The following is a 17,538-nucleotide window of genomic DNA, read 5'->3' on the forward strand; positions in this document are numbered from 1 at the left end:
CTAGTAATGAACTTGAGTTGTTACAAAGCTCAACGATTAAAATAGATATTTTGAAATCATAAAGGATCCCGATCTCAAAAAGTTGAAGAACGAGAACGAGATTTAAAGCTAGAAAACGAGATTGAATTAGTTTGTGGAATCGAAATTAGGATGTTATATATATAAGTGAGCAATGATGATGGATTCCTTCCTTTTTGCTTTCATGATAAGGAAATGAAAGTGTATGAGGTGGTGGCATCACATGCAACACTTTCAGAGCTGGAAACTTAATTTTGTAAGTCACCAAAGCTTTTCTTAAGCTTTTTATAGGTAACGAGGGAAAGAAAAGCAATGTATGACTCAAATAAACCACCAAATCACATGCTCTTGTCTTCAATGGCTTCACCACCATACACAACAACACCCACCAAATTCCCAACTTCTTGGATCCTAATGTTTTTCAATCTATAATCAACAATCATTTTTTTAAAAGAGTAACATATCTTTTAAGTCCGATTCCGGAAAAATCGAAGAATTTATCAAGAATCTTACAAGATCTATTACGGTCAGTTCAATCAAAAGGGGAAGGCCCCCTGTTTAGACGGCATTTCGGGAGTTTGAACACCATCTCATTTCAACGGTAAAGATTCTTCAAATAGTTTAAATGAGTGAAAGAAGAATCCCTAGACCCGACCAATTCTGATTCTGAATTATTCATCGTTATACCAAACTATACTCCTACCTATAGCACCGACAACCGAAGTCAAGCATACATACGATAACCCATGTGTGAATAGTTGCATCTAACATCTAGAATTGCTACCTCTAACTCTTAGTTATAAAGTTTTTATGGTTGGTAACCAAAAGTTATCGATTTTTTGAAATTCTTAGCTTAATCCTATGCTTTCATGGACTCAGAGTTCCTAAACTTAAGAGGTGTAGTTCATTTAGATACGTCTCCTCTACTTGGATGTAACAAATGGAGATATTGAACCACTCTGAGTACCTTTAAGAATGGTAATACGTACTTTGTAACACTCGCGTAAATGAGGAGTACATGAATGAACTTAGACCACATCCAAATGAGAGATGAACAATTGATCTTTTGGAGAATCCCGAGCTTAATTTTGTCATGAGATAGAATCAATAATCTATACAAAACAATCTCTATTTCATGCTTCAAATTGCATATTCATAGACACATCTTCATCATCCAACCATGAGAAAAGCAGACAGCTCAAAGTCATCTTTTTTGTAGTTCTTGAAGAGAGTTGAAAGTTGATTGATAATTCAGAAACCCCATAAACCAAAACTCAAAATTGTCCACTGTCACTATTTGTATGTACTTTTGTGATGCTTTCTTCACATTCTCACTCTCATTTACTCTCATCACCTTCTCATTTGGTATCACAACCTGCAAAATTTGTTCATCTTAAGCTTACAAATCACAAATTAATCAAAAACAGGCATTCTTAAGGAGAGCTTAATTACCTTATAGTGAATTCTAACATGTTCTTCGCCATTTGGGGAAGAGAATTTGATGGGTTTGTCACTGCAAAAGGCAATGTTATGAGTGGAAATGAAGAGAAGGCCAGCCATAGGCCCAGCTGTTGTTGACAAATAGCATTGTGATGCCTTCAAAAGCTTCTCTCCTTCACTCACTGTGAATAGCTTCTTGTAGATCTTCCTCACTCCTCCAACTCTTACAATTCTTGCTCCTAAGCTCAACTTTCCCTTTACTGTTTCTGTGATCTTCGCCCCTAATTTCACTGCAAATCCGACCCCAAATTATAAGAAATTGAATCATATATTTAACGTTCCAACCCCACGATTTGAATTAAGTATTTGAAACTCTAATCGTGTCAGATCATGCCACCTGCTTCAATTAAGCTGCTTCTAAGTGAGAAAACTATTCCTACGACGTATTAGCTTAGATCAAAGTGAATGTCACGTTCGAATTTCAAATCCTAATTCAAATTTTGGAGTACGGTTGGAAAAGGCTCTCGGATCTTTGTAGATGACTTACCATGTTCTCGGAGTGCACGGATGATATTGTCGGGTTTTCTCCCATTTTTGTGGACTCGATTCAAGATCCAATCTTTCCCATTATCTGAAACAATTCAAAACCCAAATCAGCAAATTATTTATAGATTCAACCAAAAAAGAACACTTTTTTTTGTTCTTCTTAAGCTTACATTTCTTAATTGATTGATACCCATCATCTGAAGAAGACATATGGAGATGCTTGGAGGGATCAGCCAAAAATCTGGCTCGAGCAAGACCCAAAGACTTCATCTGAGCTCCAAGAACATGTTCTTGAATTGTAATTTTCATTTTTTTGGATCAAAGAAGCAGAAAGTAATGATTTTTAGAAAGATCTAGAGATTGTTGAATGCAGGCTATGAATCTGGTGGGATGATCATTGAATTGAGTTCATGTATTTAAAGGGATGAAATTAAAGCTTTTGGTTTGTGAGCTGAGTCATGTCTGCCTCATCATCAACGACTATGGAGGGACCCTTCTTCTCTTTCCCTCTTCAACAAAGCATACCAAATCCAACTAATCATCAACTGTTTGTGACCACTTGAATAATTAAAATCCATTCAAAGGCTTAAGCTCTAAGAATGGGTTTGTTTCAAAAAAACCCTTTTCATGACATAACGTTAAGGGTATACGTGTTCATGTCGGAGATATCAACATCGTCTCACATGGGCTTTAAACGTGATAGCGACAAATGGTATATAAATAAAAGACAATGTTCGTTAGTATGAGATTCTTCGAAACAAGATGATGTGAGAACGATGGTATATAAAGAAAAGATTTTGTATACGTTCAATCNTTTTGTAGTTCTTGAAGAGAGTTGAAAGTTGATTGATAATTCAGAAACCCCATAAACCAAAACTCAAAATTGTCCACTGTCACTATTTGTATGTACTTTTGTGATGCTTTCTTCACATTCTCACTCTCATTTACTCTCATCACCTTCTCATTTGGTATCACAACCTGCAAAATTTGTTCATCTTAAGCTTACAAATCACAAATTAATCAAAAACAGGCATTCTTAAGGAGAGCTTAATTACCTTATAGTGAATTCTAACATGTTCTTCGCCATTTGGGGAAGAGAATTTGATGGATTTGTCACTGCAAAAGGCAATGTTATGAGTGGAAATGAAGAGAAGGCCAGCCATAGGCCCAGCTGTTGTTGACAAATAGCATTGTGATGCCTTCAAAAGCTTCTCTCCTTCACTCACTGTGAATAGCTTCTTGTAGATCTTCCTCACTCCTCCAACTCTTACAATTCTTGCTCCTAAGCTCAACTTTCCCTTTACTGTTTCTGTGATCTTCGCCCCTAATTTCACTGCAAATCCGACCCCAAATTATAAGAAATTGAATCATATATTTAACGTTCCAACCCCACGATTTGAATTAAGTATTTGAAACTCTAATCGTGTCAGATCATGCCACCTGCTTCAATTAAGCTGCTTCTAAGTGAGAAAACTATTCCTACGACGTATTAGCTTAGATCAAAGTGAATGTCACGTTCGAATTTCAAATCCTAATTCAAATTTTGGAGTACGGTTGGAAAAGGCTCTCGGATCTTTGTAGATGACTTACCATGTTCTCGGAGTGCACGGATGATATTGTCGGGTTTTCTCCCATTTTTGTGGACTCGATTCAAGATCCAATCTTTCCCATTATCTGAAACAATTCAAAACCCAAATCAGCAAATTATTTATAGATTCAACCAAAAAAGAACACTTTTTTTTGTTCTTCTTAAGCTTACATTTCTTAATTGATTGATACCCATCATCTGAAGAAGACATATGGAGATGCTTGGAGGGATCAGCCAAAAATCTGGCTCGAGCAAGACCCAAAGACTTCATCTGAGCTCCAAGAACATGTTCTTGAATTGTAATTTTCATTTTTTTGGATCAAAGAAGCAGAAAGTAATGATTTTTAGAAAGATCTAGAGATTGTTGAATGCAGGCTATGAATCTGGTGGGATGATCATTGAATTGAGTTCATGTATTTAAAGGGATGAAATTAAAGCTTTTGGTTTGTGAGCTGAGTCATGTCTGCCTCATCATCAACGACTATGGAGGGACCCTTCTTCTCTTTCCCTCTTCAACAAAGCATACCAAATCCAACTAATCATCAACTGTTTGTGACCACTTGAATAATTAAAATCCATTCAAAGGCTTAAGCTCTAAGAATGGGTTTGTTTCAAAAAAACCCTTTTCATGACATAACGTTAAGGGTATACGTGTTCATGTCGGAGATATCAACATCGTCTCACATGGGCTTTAAACGTGATAGCGACAAATGGTATATAAATAAAAGACAATGTTCGTTAGTATGAGATTCTTCGAAACAAGATGATGTGAGAACGATGGTATATAAAGAAAAGATTTTGTATACGTTCAATCATCTATGTTTATAGTTGAAATCAATACTAAATCATAACACTGTATGTGTAACATCTCAAACCCTAACAAATATTGTGCCTTCACGATTTTAAAACGCGTCTACTAGTGAGAGGTTTTTTATACCCCAATAAGGAATGATTCTGTCTCTAACCCACGTGGGATCTTATGAAAATAATTTTTTTTTTTTCGAAAAAGAAAAAGNAATTACCTTATAGTGAATTCTAACATGTTCTTCGCCATTTGGGGAAGAGAATTTGATGGGTTTGTCACTGCAAAAGGCAATGTTATGAGTGGAAATGAAGAGAAGGCCAGCCATAGGCCCAGCTGTTGTTGACAAATAGCATTGTGATGCCTTCAAAAGCTTCTCTCCTTCACTCACTGTGAATAGCTTCTTGTAGATCTTCCTCACTCCTCCAACTCTTACAATTCTTGCTCCTAAGCTCAACTTTCCCTTTACTGTTTCTGTGATCTTCGCCCCTAATTTCACTGCAAATCCGACCCCAAATTATAAGAAATTGAATCATATATTTAACGTTCCAACCCCACGATTTGAATTAAGTATTTGAAACTCTAATCGTGTCAGATCATGCCACCTGCTTCAATTAAGCTGCTTCTAAGTGAGAAAACTATTCCTACGACGTATTAGCTTAGATCAAAGTGAATGTCACGTTCGAATTTCAAATCCTAATTCAAATTTTGGAGTACGGTTGGAAAAGGCTCTCGGATCTTTGTAGATGACTTACCATGTTCTCGGAGTGCACGGATGATATTGTCGGGTTTTCTCCCATTTTTGTGGACTCGATTCAAGATCCAATCTTTCCCATTATCTGAAACAATTCAAAACCCAAATCAGCAAATTATTTATAGATTCAACCAAAAAAGAACACTTTTTTTTGTTCTTCTTAAGCTTACATTTCTTAATTGATTGATACCCATCATCTGAAGAAGACATATGGAGATGCTTGGAGGGATCAGCCAAAAATCTGGCTCGAGCAAGACCCAAAGACTTCATCTGAGCTCCAAGAACATGTTCTTGAATTGTAATTTTCATTTTTTTGGATCAAAGAAGCAGAAAGTAATGATTTTTAGAAAGATCTAGAGATTGTTGAATGCAGGCTATGAATCTGGTGGGATGATCATTGAATTGAGTTCATGTATTTAAAGGGATGAAATTAAAGCTTTTGGTTTGTGAGCTGAGTCATGTCTGCCTCATCATCAACGACTATGGAGGGACCCTTCTTCTCTTTCCCTCTTCAACAAAGCATACCAAATCCAACTAATCATCAACTGTTTGTGACCACTTGAATAATTAAAATCCATTCAAAGGCTTAAGCTCTAAGAATGGGTTTGTTTCAAAAAAACCCTTTTCATGACATAACGTTAAGGGTATACGTGTTCATGTCGGAGATATCAACATCGTCTCACATGGGCTTTAAACGTGATAGCGACAAATGGTATATAAATAAAAGACAATGTTCGTTAGTATGAGATTCTTCGAAACAAGATGATGTGAGAACGATGGTATATAAAGAAAAGATTTTGTATACGTTCAATCATCTATGTTTATAGTTGAAATCAATACTAAATCATAACACTGTATGTGTAACATCTCAAACCCTAACAAATATTGTGCCTTCACGATTTTAAAACGCGTCTACTAGTGAGAGGTTTTTTATACCCCAATAAGGAATGATTCTGTCTCTAACCCACGTGGGATCTTATGAAAATAATTTTTTTTTTTTCGAAAAAGAAAAAGAAAAGAAAAGGGTGATAAAAGCAAGAAGGCATGACGTGGATAAAGTAGGGCTGAGGTGGAGGTCCATGCAATGCAATTCATGCATTTTTCTTTGCCGACCATAATTCATCATATAATACGTTATCCCAAGTCTCGCCTTTTTCTCTCCTACATATAAAGTCACTGATTTTGTATGCCTTTTTCTGAGGTGATTTGTTTGCTTTCTCATGACAACCCACATTTTTCTAAGTAAAGATAAGCCAAAAGAGGAACGAACGAGTCAAATGATCGATCATATCACATGCTCTTAAAATCTGCATCATTATTCAAAATGGTTTAAGATGTGACACCCGAGTAAATCAGACCCTAAACCCTTAAAGAAATTATAAAAAAAAAACAGAGTAATTAGAGATGTCTATTTAACTTGTAGAGATATGCTCAAAATAAAATAGAAAATCATCTAAATGGAAATGAAGAAGAGAGTTGTGAGAAGCTAAATGGGATCGAAAACGGAGATCCCGTAGACATCTCTAAGAGCGATGGGAATGTGGAGATGACTCGAGAAGCTTCGTTAGGATTTTTTTTTTTTTTTTTTTAAAAAAAAAAAANTGCTTCTAAGTGAGAAAACTATTCCTACGACGTATTAGCTTAGATCAAAGTGAATGTCACGTTCGAATTTCAAATCCTAATTCAAATTTTGGAGTACGGTTGGAAAAGGCTCTCGGATCTTTGTAGATGACTTACCATGTTCTCGGAGTGCACGGATGATATTGTCGGGTTTTCTCCCATTTTTGTGGACTCGATTCAAGATCCAATCTTTCCCATTATCTGAAACAATTCAAAACCCAAATCAGCAAATTATTTATAGATTCAACCAAAAAAGAACACTTTTTTTTGTTCTTCTTAAGCTTACATTTCTTAATTGATTGATACCCATCATCTGAAGAAGACATATGGAGATGCTTGGAGGGATCAGCCAAAAATCTGGCTCGAGCAAGACCCAAAGACTTCATCTGAGCTCCAAGAACATGTTCTTGAATTGTAATTTTCATTTTTTTGGATCAAAGAAGCAGAAAGTAATGATTTTTAGAAAGATCTAGAGATTGTTGAATGCAGGCTATGAATCTGGTGGGATGATCATTGAATTGAGTTCATGTATTTAAAGGGATGAAATTAAAGCTTTTGGTTTGTGAGCTGAGTCATGTCTGCCTCATCATCAACGACTATGGAGGGACCCTTCTTCTCTTTCCCTCTTCAACAAAGCATACCAAATCCAACTAATCATCAACTGTTTGTGACCACTTGAATAATTAAAATCCATTCAAAGGCTTAAGCTCTAAGAATGGGTTTGTTTCAAAAAAACCCTTTTCATGACATAACGTTAAGGGTATACGTGTTCATGTCGGAGATATCAACATCGTCTCACATGGGCTTTAAACGTGATAGCGACAAATGGTATATAAATAAAAGACAATGTTCGTTAGTATGAGATTCTTCGAAACAAGATGATGTGAGAACGATGGTATATAAAGAAAAGATTTTGTATACGTTCAATCATCTATGTTTATAGTTGAAATCAATACTAAATCATAACACTGTATGTGTAACATCTCAAACCCTAACAAATATTGTGCCTTCACGATTTTAAAACGCGTCTACTAGTGAGAGGTTTTTTATACCCCAATAAGGAATGATTCTGTCTCTAACCCACGTGGGATCTTATGAAAATAATTTTTTTTTTTTCGAAAAAGAAAAAGAAAAGAAAAGGGTGATAAAAGCAAGAAGGCATGACGTGGATAAAGTAGGGCTGAGGTGGAGGTCCATGCAATGCAATTCATGCATTTTTCTTTGCCGACCATAATTCATCATATAATACGTTATCCCAAGTCTCGCCTTTTTCTCTCCTACATATAAAGTCACTGATTTTGTATGCCTTTTTCTGAGGTGATTTGTTTGCTTTCTCATGACAACCCACATTTTTCTAAGTAAAGATAAGCCAAAAGAGGAACGAACGAGTCAAATGATCGATCATATCACATGCTCTTAAAATCTGCATCATTATTCAAAATGGTTTAAGATGTGACACCCGAGTAAATCAGACCCTAAACCCTTAAAGAAATTATAAAAAAAAAACAGAGTAATTAGAGATGTCTATTTAACTTGTAGAGATATGCTCAAAATAAAATAGAAAATCATCTAAATGGAAATGAAGAAGAGAGTTGTGAGAAGCTAAATGGGATCGAAAACGGAGATCCCGTAGACATCTCTAAGAGCGATGGGAATGTGGAGATGACTCGAGAAGCTTCGTTAGGATTTTTTTTTTTTTTTTTTTTAAAAAAAAAAAGAGAGAAAATTCTGTTTCTTAATGGGGTATTGATCTGATGGGTTGCTTTTTACATACAAAAGAAAAGGAAAAATATAATCAAACCATCTTTCAAAAATGACATCAATATGTTTGGTTTCAAATTGCCAAGCCACCCCTATTACTTGTACATTGTATCCTCCAAAAATCCTATAAAGAAAACGGGTCGTGTCGGTTTGCTGCAAAAATCAACCCGACCCAACACAAGCTCGACTTTGGATCCAAGTCGATTCGATTTGGTTCTCAACACTCCTATGAAACAACCTTAATCCAATGGCTTGGAAAAGAACATTGAATCCCAAACATGATTCATTCATGAAACAAGTACTAACAAGTAAATGTCCTGTGAGACCAAACAAGAACATAAGACCACTCTTCAGATAAGCTATGCCACAACAGAACAGAACATTACCTTTAATATGTTATGGAGCTCATATTCACTGGTGGTCTAGGAACCAGTGAGTTCACTACACGGGATCTGACTGCATATGTCGTATGTGCTGCTGGAGGAGTACTAACCGGAGTGGCAACTGCCGGACCAAAGGGACCTCCTACGGGCTGCTCGACGGCTAGAGCGCTGTATATCCCGACATCGAATGATCCAGTAGGTGGTTGAGATGGCTGTTTGGAGGAGTTGCTGGTAGAGCCTCCTCCTCCTCCTCCTCCTCCAGAACTATTTGCTTCACCAGTAATTGGTCCTTGATGTGCAGATACATCTCCATTATCGACACGGGTGATATCATGGATGCTCGACCGCCTTCTGTCTTTGTTCATCGAGTTCAGACGAATGAAGTACTTTTGTGCATGGCTTGCCACTTGAGTCGGTGTTCTCGTCACCACAAAGTTCCGGGAAATACTTCGCCAATCTCCTTTTCCATATTTATCCAAACCCAGAAGAAATAGTCTGCTTGGTAACAAATGCTCAAAGTAAAGCCTTGGTATCATCCCAAAATGATTAATGAATTGATGGCAAGATCTTCTTAGTATCATAAACCGTGCAAATATACCAATTAAACAAACGCACAACCGTGCAAATATACCAGTGTTCCATCTTAGAACCATAGTTAAGAATCAGTATGATATTGTCTACTTTGAGCATAAGCTCTCGTGGCTTTACTTTTGGTTTCCCCAAAATATCTCGTATCAATCGATATAATATTCCTTACTTATAAACCTATAATCTTCCCCTTAATTAGTCAGTGTAGGACTCTCTTCTAACAATTCTCAACAATTATAGTTAACCTTGTCCAATAAATTTGTTTAATCCGGGTAACCAAAGGGTAGATGATCAAAGACTGAGAAGGTATGTTCGAACCACTTGTGATGTGCCTAAACAGAAAAGAAAAAGGTATATCCTCACTGCAGCTAATATGCTGACCACTTATAGTCCTGTAAGAGTTCAAGCCCACCTCTAGCAAATATTGTTTACTTTGTGCTTTCCCTTTTGAGCTTCCCCTCAAGGTTTTTAAAACGTGTCTGCTATGGAAAAGTTTCCACACCCTTATAAAAAATGTTTCGTTCCCTTCTCCAACCGATGTGGGATCTCACAATATTGTGAGATTAATACTTGCTAGCGGTGGGCTTAGGCTGTCACAGTTGGTATCAAAGCCAGACACCAGATGGTGTGCGAGCAAGGACACTGGTCTCAAAGGAGGGTGGACACTGAGCAGTGTGTTAGCAAAGACGTTGGGCCATGAAGGAGGTGGACACTAGGCGATGTGGCAGTGAGAATGTTGGGCCCTGAAGGGGGGTGGACACCAGGCGGGGTGTGCCAATGAGGACGCTAGACCCCTAAAGGGGTTGAATTGTGAGATCTCATATCAGTTGGAGGAGGAAACGAAACATTTTTCATAAGGGTGTGGAAACCTCTTCCTAGAATATGCATTTTAAAAACCTTGAGGAGAATCCCGAAAGGAAAAGTCCAAAGAGAACAATATCTGTCAGCGATGAATTTGGGTTGATACAATCTCATTCTTAGAACTTCAAACCATAGAACAGAAGGGAAGAGAGTTGAGAAAAGAGATGGAAACTTCTCTCTGCCCCATTTCCATTGCAGTTTGGATGAGCTTACCATGACAAAAGGCTAATGTGCATGTATAAGATATGATTCTTGATAACATCAACACATATAAGATATGATGAAGCATGAGAGAGCTGAATTAAAAGCACATCATCAAAAGCTTACCTGTGCTCATCTTCTGTCCATGCAGTCCCCTTTCTACGCTCTTGGTCAGATCTTGGAGCTTTATTTCCAGAACAAGGTTCACTATTATCAACCCCATGGTGGTCTCCCTTCTTTTTAGTATCATCACTTGGAGACCCATCAGAACAAAAGCTATAGCACGGCAGAGGAACCAATCCAGATTCAATTTGGTTAACATCATCAACCAACACCTTGTAATGATCTTTTATCTCTTCTACTGTTCTTCCAGCTATGTCCGCCGCAATCTTCTCCCAACGATCAGCAGCATCCTCTGGATAAGTGGCTAGAGCATTCTCAAACGCCTTGTCCTGATCTCGGCTCCAAATCGAGCTCTTACTCTTTTCGTCCACCGTCATCTAGCCTTGTGCTTATTCTCCAAGAACAAACAAATCTATGAAGCTCTGCTATGATCTAAAATCCATGTCAAGAATGCTTTAGGAAATGGGGAAAATCTGAAAATCCATTGGAGAGTAAGAGAACACATCAATTTTCAAAAGAAAGCAAAAGATATAATGGGAAAGAATTTCAATCCTTTGATGATGAAATCTGTGAAGAACAACAACAAATATCAAACAAAGATGAATCAAGAAATCATCGTATCATTTGACAAGAACACATTATAAATTGATATCTACTTTTATGAACCTAAAAAAACAACAGCCGCCAAAAGCCAACTACCTCCTTAGGCTCTATGTTCTTCAGCTGCTCAAATAGTAAAACCATTTCACAAGCAGCTTACAGTTCATTGTGAGATAAGATTTGGAATCAATGAAAAGAGAAAAAGATGCAAAGTTGAGATGAAAAGCTTCAATCCCTTCAGAGCATAGATTCTAGGCACTAAAAAGCAAAGGAAAATGAAACCCATGTGCTTTTACTACTCTTTCATTCAAGAACAGCCAGAAATGATAAAGAACAGCGCCTGGTTCTTCAACCCCTTGATTGATGAAAAACCCAGAAACTCATAATCCATAGCCACAAACAAGATCAAAATGGCCAAATCTAGTAGCACAAAGAGCCCTAAATGAGTAAGAATCAAAACATCCACTGTTCTTACTTCCTCTCAGCCTTAGAAACATACCCAGAGAAAGTTGAAACAAAAAAGGGAGGGATTCAAACAATGGGGCCCTGATTCAGTAGATTTTTGCAAGGTAGGTGAAGAAATTACAAGCAACGATGATGGGTTTTACTACGAAAAGGGGACTCTGATGGGTATTAGGTCCCATGCCCAACAACTACTTACTGTAAATAAGACAGCTGATAGAGACAGAACTTCGGACAAACCTTTTATAGTGTTCAAAAAGACAGAATCTGCGAGTCTTTATGAACACGAGAACAAGAAATCCATGGAGGAAGCAGCAGCGAGCAATGGGCGATTGAAATTTGATGATTTCTTTTGAAGTTGTTTGATCGTATGCCAAATAAATGGAACGGTGAAGGAAGCGGGTAGATGGGCAACTGTAAATTGGTTGCATAGCAGAAGACGACAGAGGGCCGAATCCAAATTCTACCCATTGGCGTTCGTGATTCGAGTGTTTCCAAAGCAATTGATCTTGCCAATTTCACCAACACAAAATTACAAAAACAGGGTATTGTTTCAATTAAAAGAATTTCTGGTAGAAAATCAACATAATTGGGTTTTGATTTTCAATCTGTCTATGATTAATTGGGCTTTGCAATTGATCATGAAGATTTTAATTTTTTTTTTATTTAGGTTAAATTATTAAAAATATATACCTCTAAACCGAAATTTTGGAGCTTTCCAATCAAATTCATAATAGTTTTTAGTATTAAAAACAATGAGACGAGTAGATGAAGTAATCATGCGTAGAAGATGTATGGAAACCTTAAAATCATCATGGTTATGGGGGAGGGGATGGTTTGTCATTTCCCTCCGTCCCAATTTAATTCTTTTTCCTCTTAAAATTCTTTTGAAATCAAGTGCGTATTCCTCATCTTGTCACAATTGCACTCTTACGACAGCAAGACAGCAATTGTACAACATTTGTTCTAACCCAGTGATCAAGTTAAGTCGTGAGAAATTCGAACGTCGCAGACAACGTCAGTATATGTTCGAGTCAAGTTAGCCAGAAATGTTTTAGAGAACGTGAGGGAGGAAAACGATTTGAAAAAATTAATTAAATTAAGTGGGGTTTTTTTTTTTTTTTTTTTCTTTTATTTTTAACTCAACCTTAAAAAAAAAAAAAAAAAAAAAAANCTGATCTAATGACAAACTGTTCTTTTCAGCTCCATTAATCAAAACACGAAGCTCTGCAATTTCCCAAATAAATAAACAATTAATCGTCCAAAAAAATGGGGAAGCTCTCAATTTTGATCGGCATATCAATCTTTTCCCTTCTTCTAATCCTTTTCTTTCAAACCCCATCACGACGCATCACCCCTCGCCACCGCCGCCTCCGCCTCCGCTCCAACTTCACCTTCAATCAGCCACTCCACCGTCAGCAACAAGACCACTACGCCCCCTTCGACCCTCTCATCGCCAACATCCAACTCCGCCGTGAGGACGAGGAATGGCAGAACCATTCCCTCGACCCTTCCCAATCCGATGCCGCCGATTCCCACCCAGAGTGGGAGGAGTTCATAAACGATGAGGGCAGGTTTAATGTCACCGAAAGATTGTCCTCTCTTTTCCCCAATATCGATGTGAACCCTACCGATGGGTTTATATCTGTAGAGGAATTGACTCGCTGGAACTGGCAGCAGGCCATGAATGCGGCTCTGCATCGGACTGAAAGGGAATTTGAAACTCACGATGAGGATCGTGATGGGTTTGTTTCCTTCTCCGAGTACGAGCCCCCCAGTTGGGTTATGGCCGCTGGTAGATCATCTTCTTTCTTTATACCTCACTTTTCATTTGGATTATACTGTTCTTTGTGTTCTTTCATTTTGGGGTCCTCTGAATTTGTATTTTAGTATCTTGTCTCTGTTTCTTTGGCCATTCTATACTATCTGATATGATATCTTTGTTTCCCACTGCCATTTGTTCATGAACATTGGAATTTGTGTAGTATTGTACAGAGAAAGTGGAATCCATAACTTCATATAGGCTTAGTTTTCACATATTTTGATGTTTAATGTCCGAATTGTTCATCAAGGTAATAGTTCTTCCGGCTATGATATTGGCTGGTGGAATGAGGAGCATTTCAATGCATCAGATGCTGATGGGAATGGGGCTTTGGATATGTCTGAATTTAATGAGTAAGCTTCAAAAGAGCTCGTCGTTTATCGATTTCTCTTACTCGATATCGATACTTACTGGATCTGCTCGTTTTCAGCTTCTTGCATCCTGCTGACAGCAGGAATCCAAAGCTGCTTCTATGGCTGTGTAGAGATGTTGTAAGGTAGATAGATTGCTTCTTAAGTTTGCCCTTCTGTAGTTTGTATTTGTACTCAACTGTTGCTATAATGATGGTTTAACATCATGAAACCGTTACATGAACCGAAAAAACACGGCAAAGAGAGCCTTGGATTGACAAGATTCGAACACGGTCTCGAAAGGTTAAAGTTCGAATTGATTCAGTCTTACTAGATTATTTTGTCGACTGCTGGCTTTATAATGTTATCAATCAGGGAAAGAGATACCAGCAAAGATGGAAAGCTCAGCTTCAGTGAGTTTTCCCCGGCAATTTTCGACTTAGTAAGAAGAGTCGATGAAGATTACGGTTCGTTGAGTTCAGATGATGATCAAATGGAGGCACGGGCAAAAAAGATGTTCTTAGAGCTTGACAAGGACGAAGATGGGTAAATATTGTTCCTATATATGCCTTTTTATTGTAAATGATTCACGTTGGTTTGAGAGGGGAATTAAGCATTATTTATAAGAGTGTGGAAACCTCTCCTTAGTAGACGCGTTTTAAAATCTTGAAGGGTGACCTAGTAAGGAAAGCCCAAAGACGACAATATCTACTAGTGGTAGGCTTGAACTGTTACAATATTGTTCCCGGCTTCTTTGCAGGTATCTTTCAGCGACAGAACTGCTGCCTGTTATTGGAAAGATCCATCCATCAGAAGCTTACTATGCAAGACAACAAGCAGAATACATCATCTCTCAGGTACTTTTAGTTCATAAAACTTGGCTCTGTTGCTTTCATGTTGTTTCAGAAACGTCTTACAGTCCTAAGTCGTTTAACCAATTCACAAAATTATACATAACAAAAGTCGGGATCACCAGTGTGAGATCCCACCTCGGTTGGAGAAAGAAACAAAACATTCTTTATAAGGGTGTGGAAACCTCTCCCTAATAGACACCTTTTAAAAACCTTAAGGAAAAGCTCAAAGAGAACAATATTTGCTAGCGGTGGGTTTGGGCTGTTACAGATGGTATTGGAGCCAAACACCGAGCGGTGTGCTAGCAAAGACGCTGAGTTCCGAAGGGGGTGGATTGTGAGATCCCACATCGTTGAAGAGGGAACAGAGCATTCTTTATAAGGGTGTGGAAACTTCTCCCTAGCAGACTCGTTTTAAAAATCTTGAGGGAAAGCCCGAAAGATAAAGTCCAAATAGAACAATATTTGCTATTTGCTAGCTGTGAGTTTGGATTTTTACAGCCGATGTTAACATTCTTAGGCTCATGAGATGAATGATTTCAATCGTTTTGAAGGCCTGAAAAACAGACTCTTGGCGTTGTGAATTGCAGGCAGATAGTGATAACGATGAACTCCTAACTTTGAACGACATGATCGACAACCCGTTTGTGTTCTATAGCTCGGTTTTTAGTGAATACGAGATGGATTACTATCCGTACCACGATGAATTTCGTTAGCTGGATACTGTAAGAACAGCCATGAAAGTTGCTTGTAATCTTTACATCCTTCATCCTCTTCACATCTTCTTGTTGATTATTCACAACTTCTTTCATGGCTTGCAGGTTGTTTAAAGAAAACAGAATATGCGACAAACGAAAACGACGTCGTGCAAGCTCCACAATTTTCAAGAGATTTTGCTTTAGAAATAATATTAGTGATAGGTGATTCTTTTGGATTCCTCGTCAAATTTTAAAAATAATTAATAAATGTAATAAATTATTAAAAAAATATTACTCATAGCTCTAAAATAATTAAAATTTAATATTAGCTGTTATTTTAATTAAAATTACAAGAGTATGGTCAATGTTTTTTTTTTTTTTTTTTTTTTTTTTTTTTTTTTTTTTTTTTTNCAAGAATATAATTTATTATAATTCTAAAATCGTTTCATCTCTTATACATGAATTAATGAAATTAATTAATCATATCTTAATTGATTAATCCACAATAATTAAGCAAATATATTGCAATTAACATCTAAATTGATATATAATCAACACATATAATCCTTGATGAACATGATTGATTGAAAGGATTTTTATAGAGAAAATTGCAATAAATTGGTTAATATTTTTAATAAAAAAAATGATATCTTTTACATAAAAGTGAAGCTTTTAGAGATAATAATTGTCCAATTATTAGTATTTAATTAAGTAGTATCCACTCGTGCATTTGTTTGTGATATTTCGAATGTTCCACTTAGATTAATATTTTAAAAATATAATTATAATCCGACCAAAATTGTTTGGTCTTGTCGTATTTAATTATCTTATAAATATGCTTTTCCAATATCTTTTATTTTAATCTACATAATCCATACCATTAAATGACATATTTGATTAGTGGACAATGTTTTATTTAAAAAAATAAAAAATAAAACATATAGTTACAAAAATAAAGTGTTAGGTATTAATATCATATTAATTATTTAAAATAATCAACCCCTTTAGCCTTTTTAAATCTATATATATATATATATATTAAAAATATGCATGCACTCAATTTGATGTAAAAGGTGGTGTTAGTTAGTAATGCTTTATTTTAAAAAAAATAAATTTAGGCATCTTTTTGTTCATTGTAATAAAGCATTTTTTTTTTCTTGTATTAAATTTATCCATTCTCTCTCTCTTACTCTCAAATTTTAATGGTAATTTTTTTTAATTAAACTTTAATTTTAATTACGTTCCTAAATTACATCCCATTAATTGGTCATTATTTGTTAAAATAATTTAACAAAAATAAACAAAAGATTAAATATTAAAATAGAGTATAAATATTTGGAATAAGGAAGAAAGTTGAAATAGAATAATAAAAATAAATTTTATTTTAAAAAAATTACTAAATTTAACTTAAAAATAAAATAATTGAGAAAGAGAGAGGAGTAAAAAAATTGGCCACCAACTTTTTGGCAAACTACAAATGAACTGGATATGCACTCTTCTGCCTTCACATCACGCGTGACACTTATATATATATAATTTTTAAACGAGATATTAATTTAATAATATGTTATACTTATATATATATATAAATTAAAATAAAATTCTTTCAATGACTATTTTTATACATTTTTTTTATAAATATACAAACAATTATTGATTTATGATGAGATTAATTAATAAAATAAATTTATTTTTTAACACATGATTAATTAGTGATGTTAGTTGATATTTTGAGTGGACTTCACCTCCATAAAAGAACTAAAATGTGATTTAATAATTTAATCACCTTTTTAATTGCATACTCGAAATTATTGCCCTTTTTAAATATTTTTTTTTTTTTAAAGACAAGGTGTGTGAATTCATTAAATATTTATTAAATAAAATAAAAACAAATTTAAGAAAAAATAAATAAAAAGGCGAAATAAGATAAGGGTAGGTTTTCTATCTATTAATTTAAATGGGAGTGGCATAAAACGAAAATATGTTTGAATAATTATTTTTTAGAAGTTAATTAATTTGATTTTTACCTTTGTACCCCTAATTATTATTATTTTGGTATTTCTCGTTATT

At 35.8% G+C, this 17,538-nt stretch overlaps 4 protein-coding genes across 13 annotated transcripts; 1 reads left to right on the forward strand and 3 right to left on the reverse strand.

Moving 5' to 3' along the window:
* Positions 1-1,097: 1,097 nt before the first annotated feature.
* Positions 1,098-3,980, reverse strand: LOC111777657 (putative GEM-like protein 8). Its single transcript, XM_023657361.1, has 5 exons — positions 3,764-3,980; positions 3,595-3,678; positions 3,060-3,337; positions 2,827-2,982; positions 1,098-1,237 (listed from the first exon to the last, which is right to left on the reverse strand). Exons 1-5 carry the CDS (start codon positions 3,900-3,902, stop codon positions 1,223-1,225), a joined length of 672 nt encoding a protein of 223 aa, XP_023513129.1. The 5' UTR covers positions 3,903-3,980; the 3' UTR covers positions 1,098-1,222.
* Positions 3,981-4,127: 147 nt separating this feature from the next.
* LOC111807446 (putative GEM-like protein 8) lies at positions 4,128-7,271 on the reverse strand. Its single transcript, XM_023693182.1, has 4 exons — positions 7,055-7,271; positions 6,886-6,969; positions 4,615-4,892; positions 4,128-4,151 (listed from the first exon to the last, which is right to left on the reverse strand). Exons 1-4 carry the CDS (start codon positions 7,191-7,193, stop codon positions 4,128-4,130), a joined length of 525 nt encoding a protein of 174 aa, XP_023548950.1. The 5' UTR covers positions 7,194-7,271.
* Positions 7,272-8,561: 1,290 nt separating this feature from the next.
* Positions 8,562-12,201, reverse strand: LOC111780513 (transcription factor SRM1-like). 7 transcript variants are annotated; one of them, XM_023660977.1, is made up of 3 exons: positions 11,988-12,201; positions 10,689-11,117; positions 8,562-9,407 (listed from the first exon to the last, which is right to left on the reverse strand). In XM_023660977.1, exons 2-3 carry the CDS (start codon positions 11,060-11,062, stop codon positions 8,918-8,920), a joined length of 864 nt encoding a protein of 287 aa, XP_023516745.1. In that variant the 5' UTR covers positions 11,063-11,117; positions 11,988-12,201; the 3' UTR covers positions 8,562-8,917. The 7 variants fall into 7 exon arrangements, with proteins under 7 accessions (XP_023516745.1, XP_023516726.1, XP_023516737.1 ...); XM_023660958.1 differs by having other exon boundaries at positions 10,689-11,158; XM_023660969.1 differs by lacking the exon at positions 11,988-12,201 and adding an exon at positions 11,785-11,932.
* A 742-nt stretch (positions 12,202-12,943) lies between these two features.
* LOC111788785 (reticulocalbin-2-like) lies at positions 12,944-15,779 on the forward strand. 4 transcript variants are annotated; one of them, XM_023669290.1, is made up of 7 exons: positions 12,944-13,542; positions 13,820-13,922; positions 14,000-14,065; positions 14,295-14,465; positions 14,680-14,776; positions 15,361-15,508; positions 15,591-15,779. In XM_023669290.1, exons 1-6 carry the CDS (start codon positions 13,017-13,019, stop codon positions 15,484-15,486), a joined length of 1,089 nt encoding a protein of 362 aa, XP_023525058.1. In that variant the 5' UTR covers positions 12,944-13,016; the 3' UTR covers positions 15,487-15,508; positions 15,591-15,779. The 4 variants fall into 4 exon arrangements, with proteins under 4 accessions (XP_023525058.1, XP_023525067.1, XP_023525085.1 ...); XM_023669299.1 differs by having other exon boundaries at positions 15,361-15,495; positions 15,592-15,779; XM_023669317.1 differs by lacking the exon at positions 15,591-15,779 and having other exon boundaries at positions 15,325-15,410.
* The last annotated feature ends 1,759 nt before the right edge of the window (positions 15,780-17,538 follow it).

This window comes from Cucurbita pepo, chromosome LG01 (genome assembly GCF_002806865.2).
Source record: "Cucurbita pepo subsp. pepo cultivar mu-cu-16 chromosome LG01, ASM280686v2, whole genome shotgun sequence".
Classification (NCBI taxonomy): domain Eukaryota; kingdom Viridiplantae; phylum Streptophyta; class Magnoliopsida; order Cucurbitales; family Cucurbitaceae; genus Cucurbita; species Cucurbita pepo.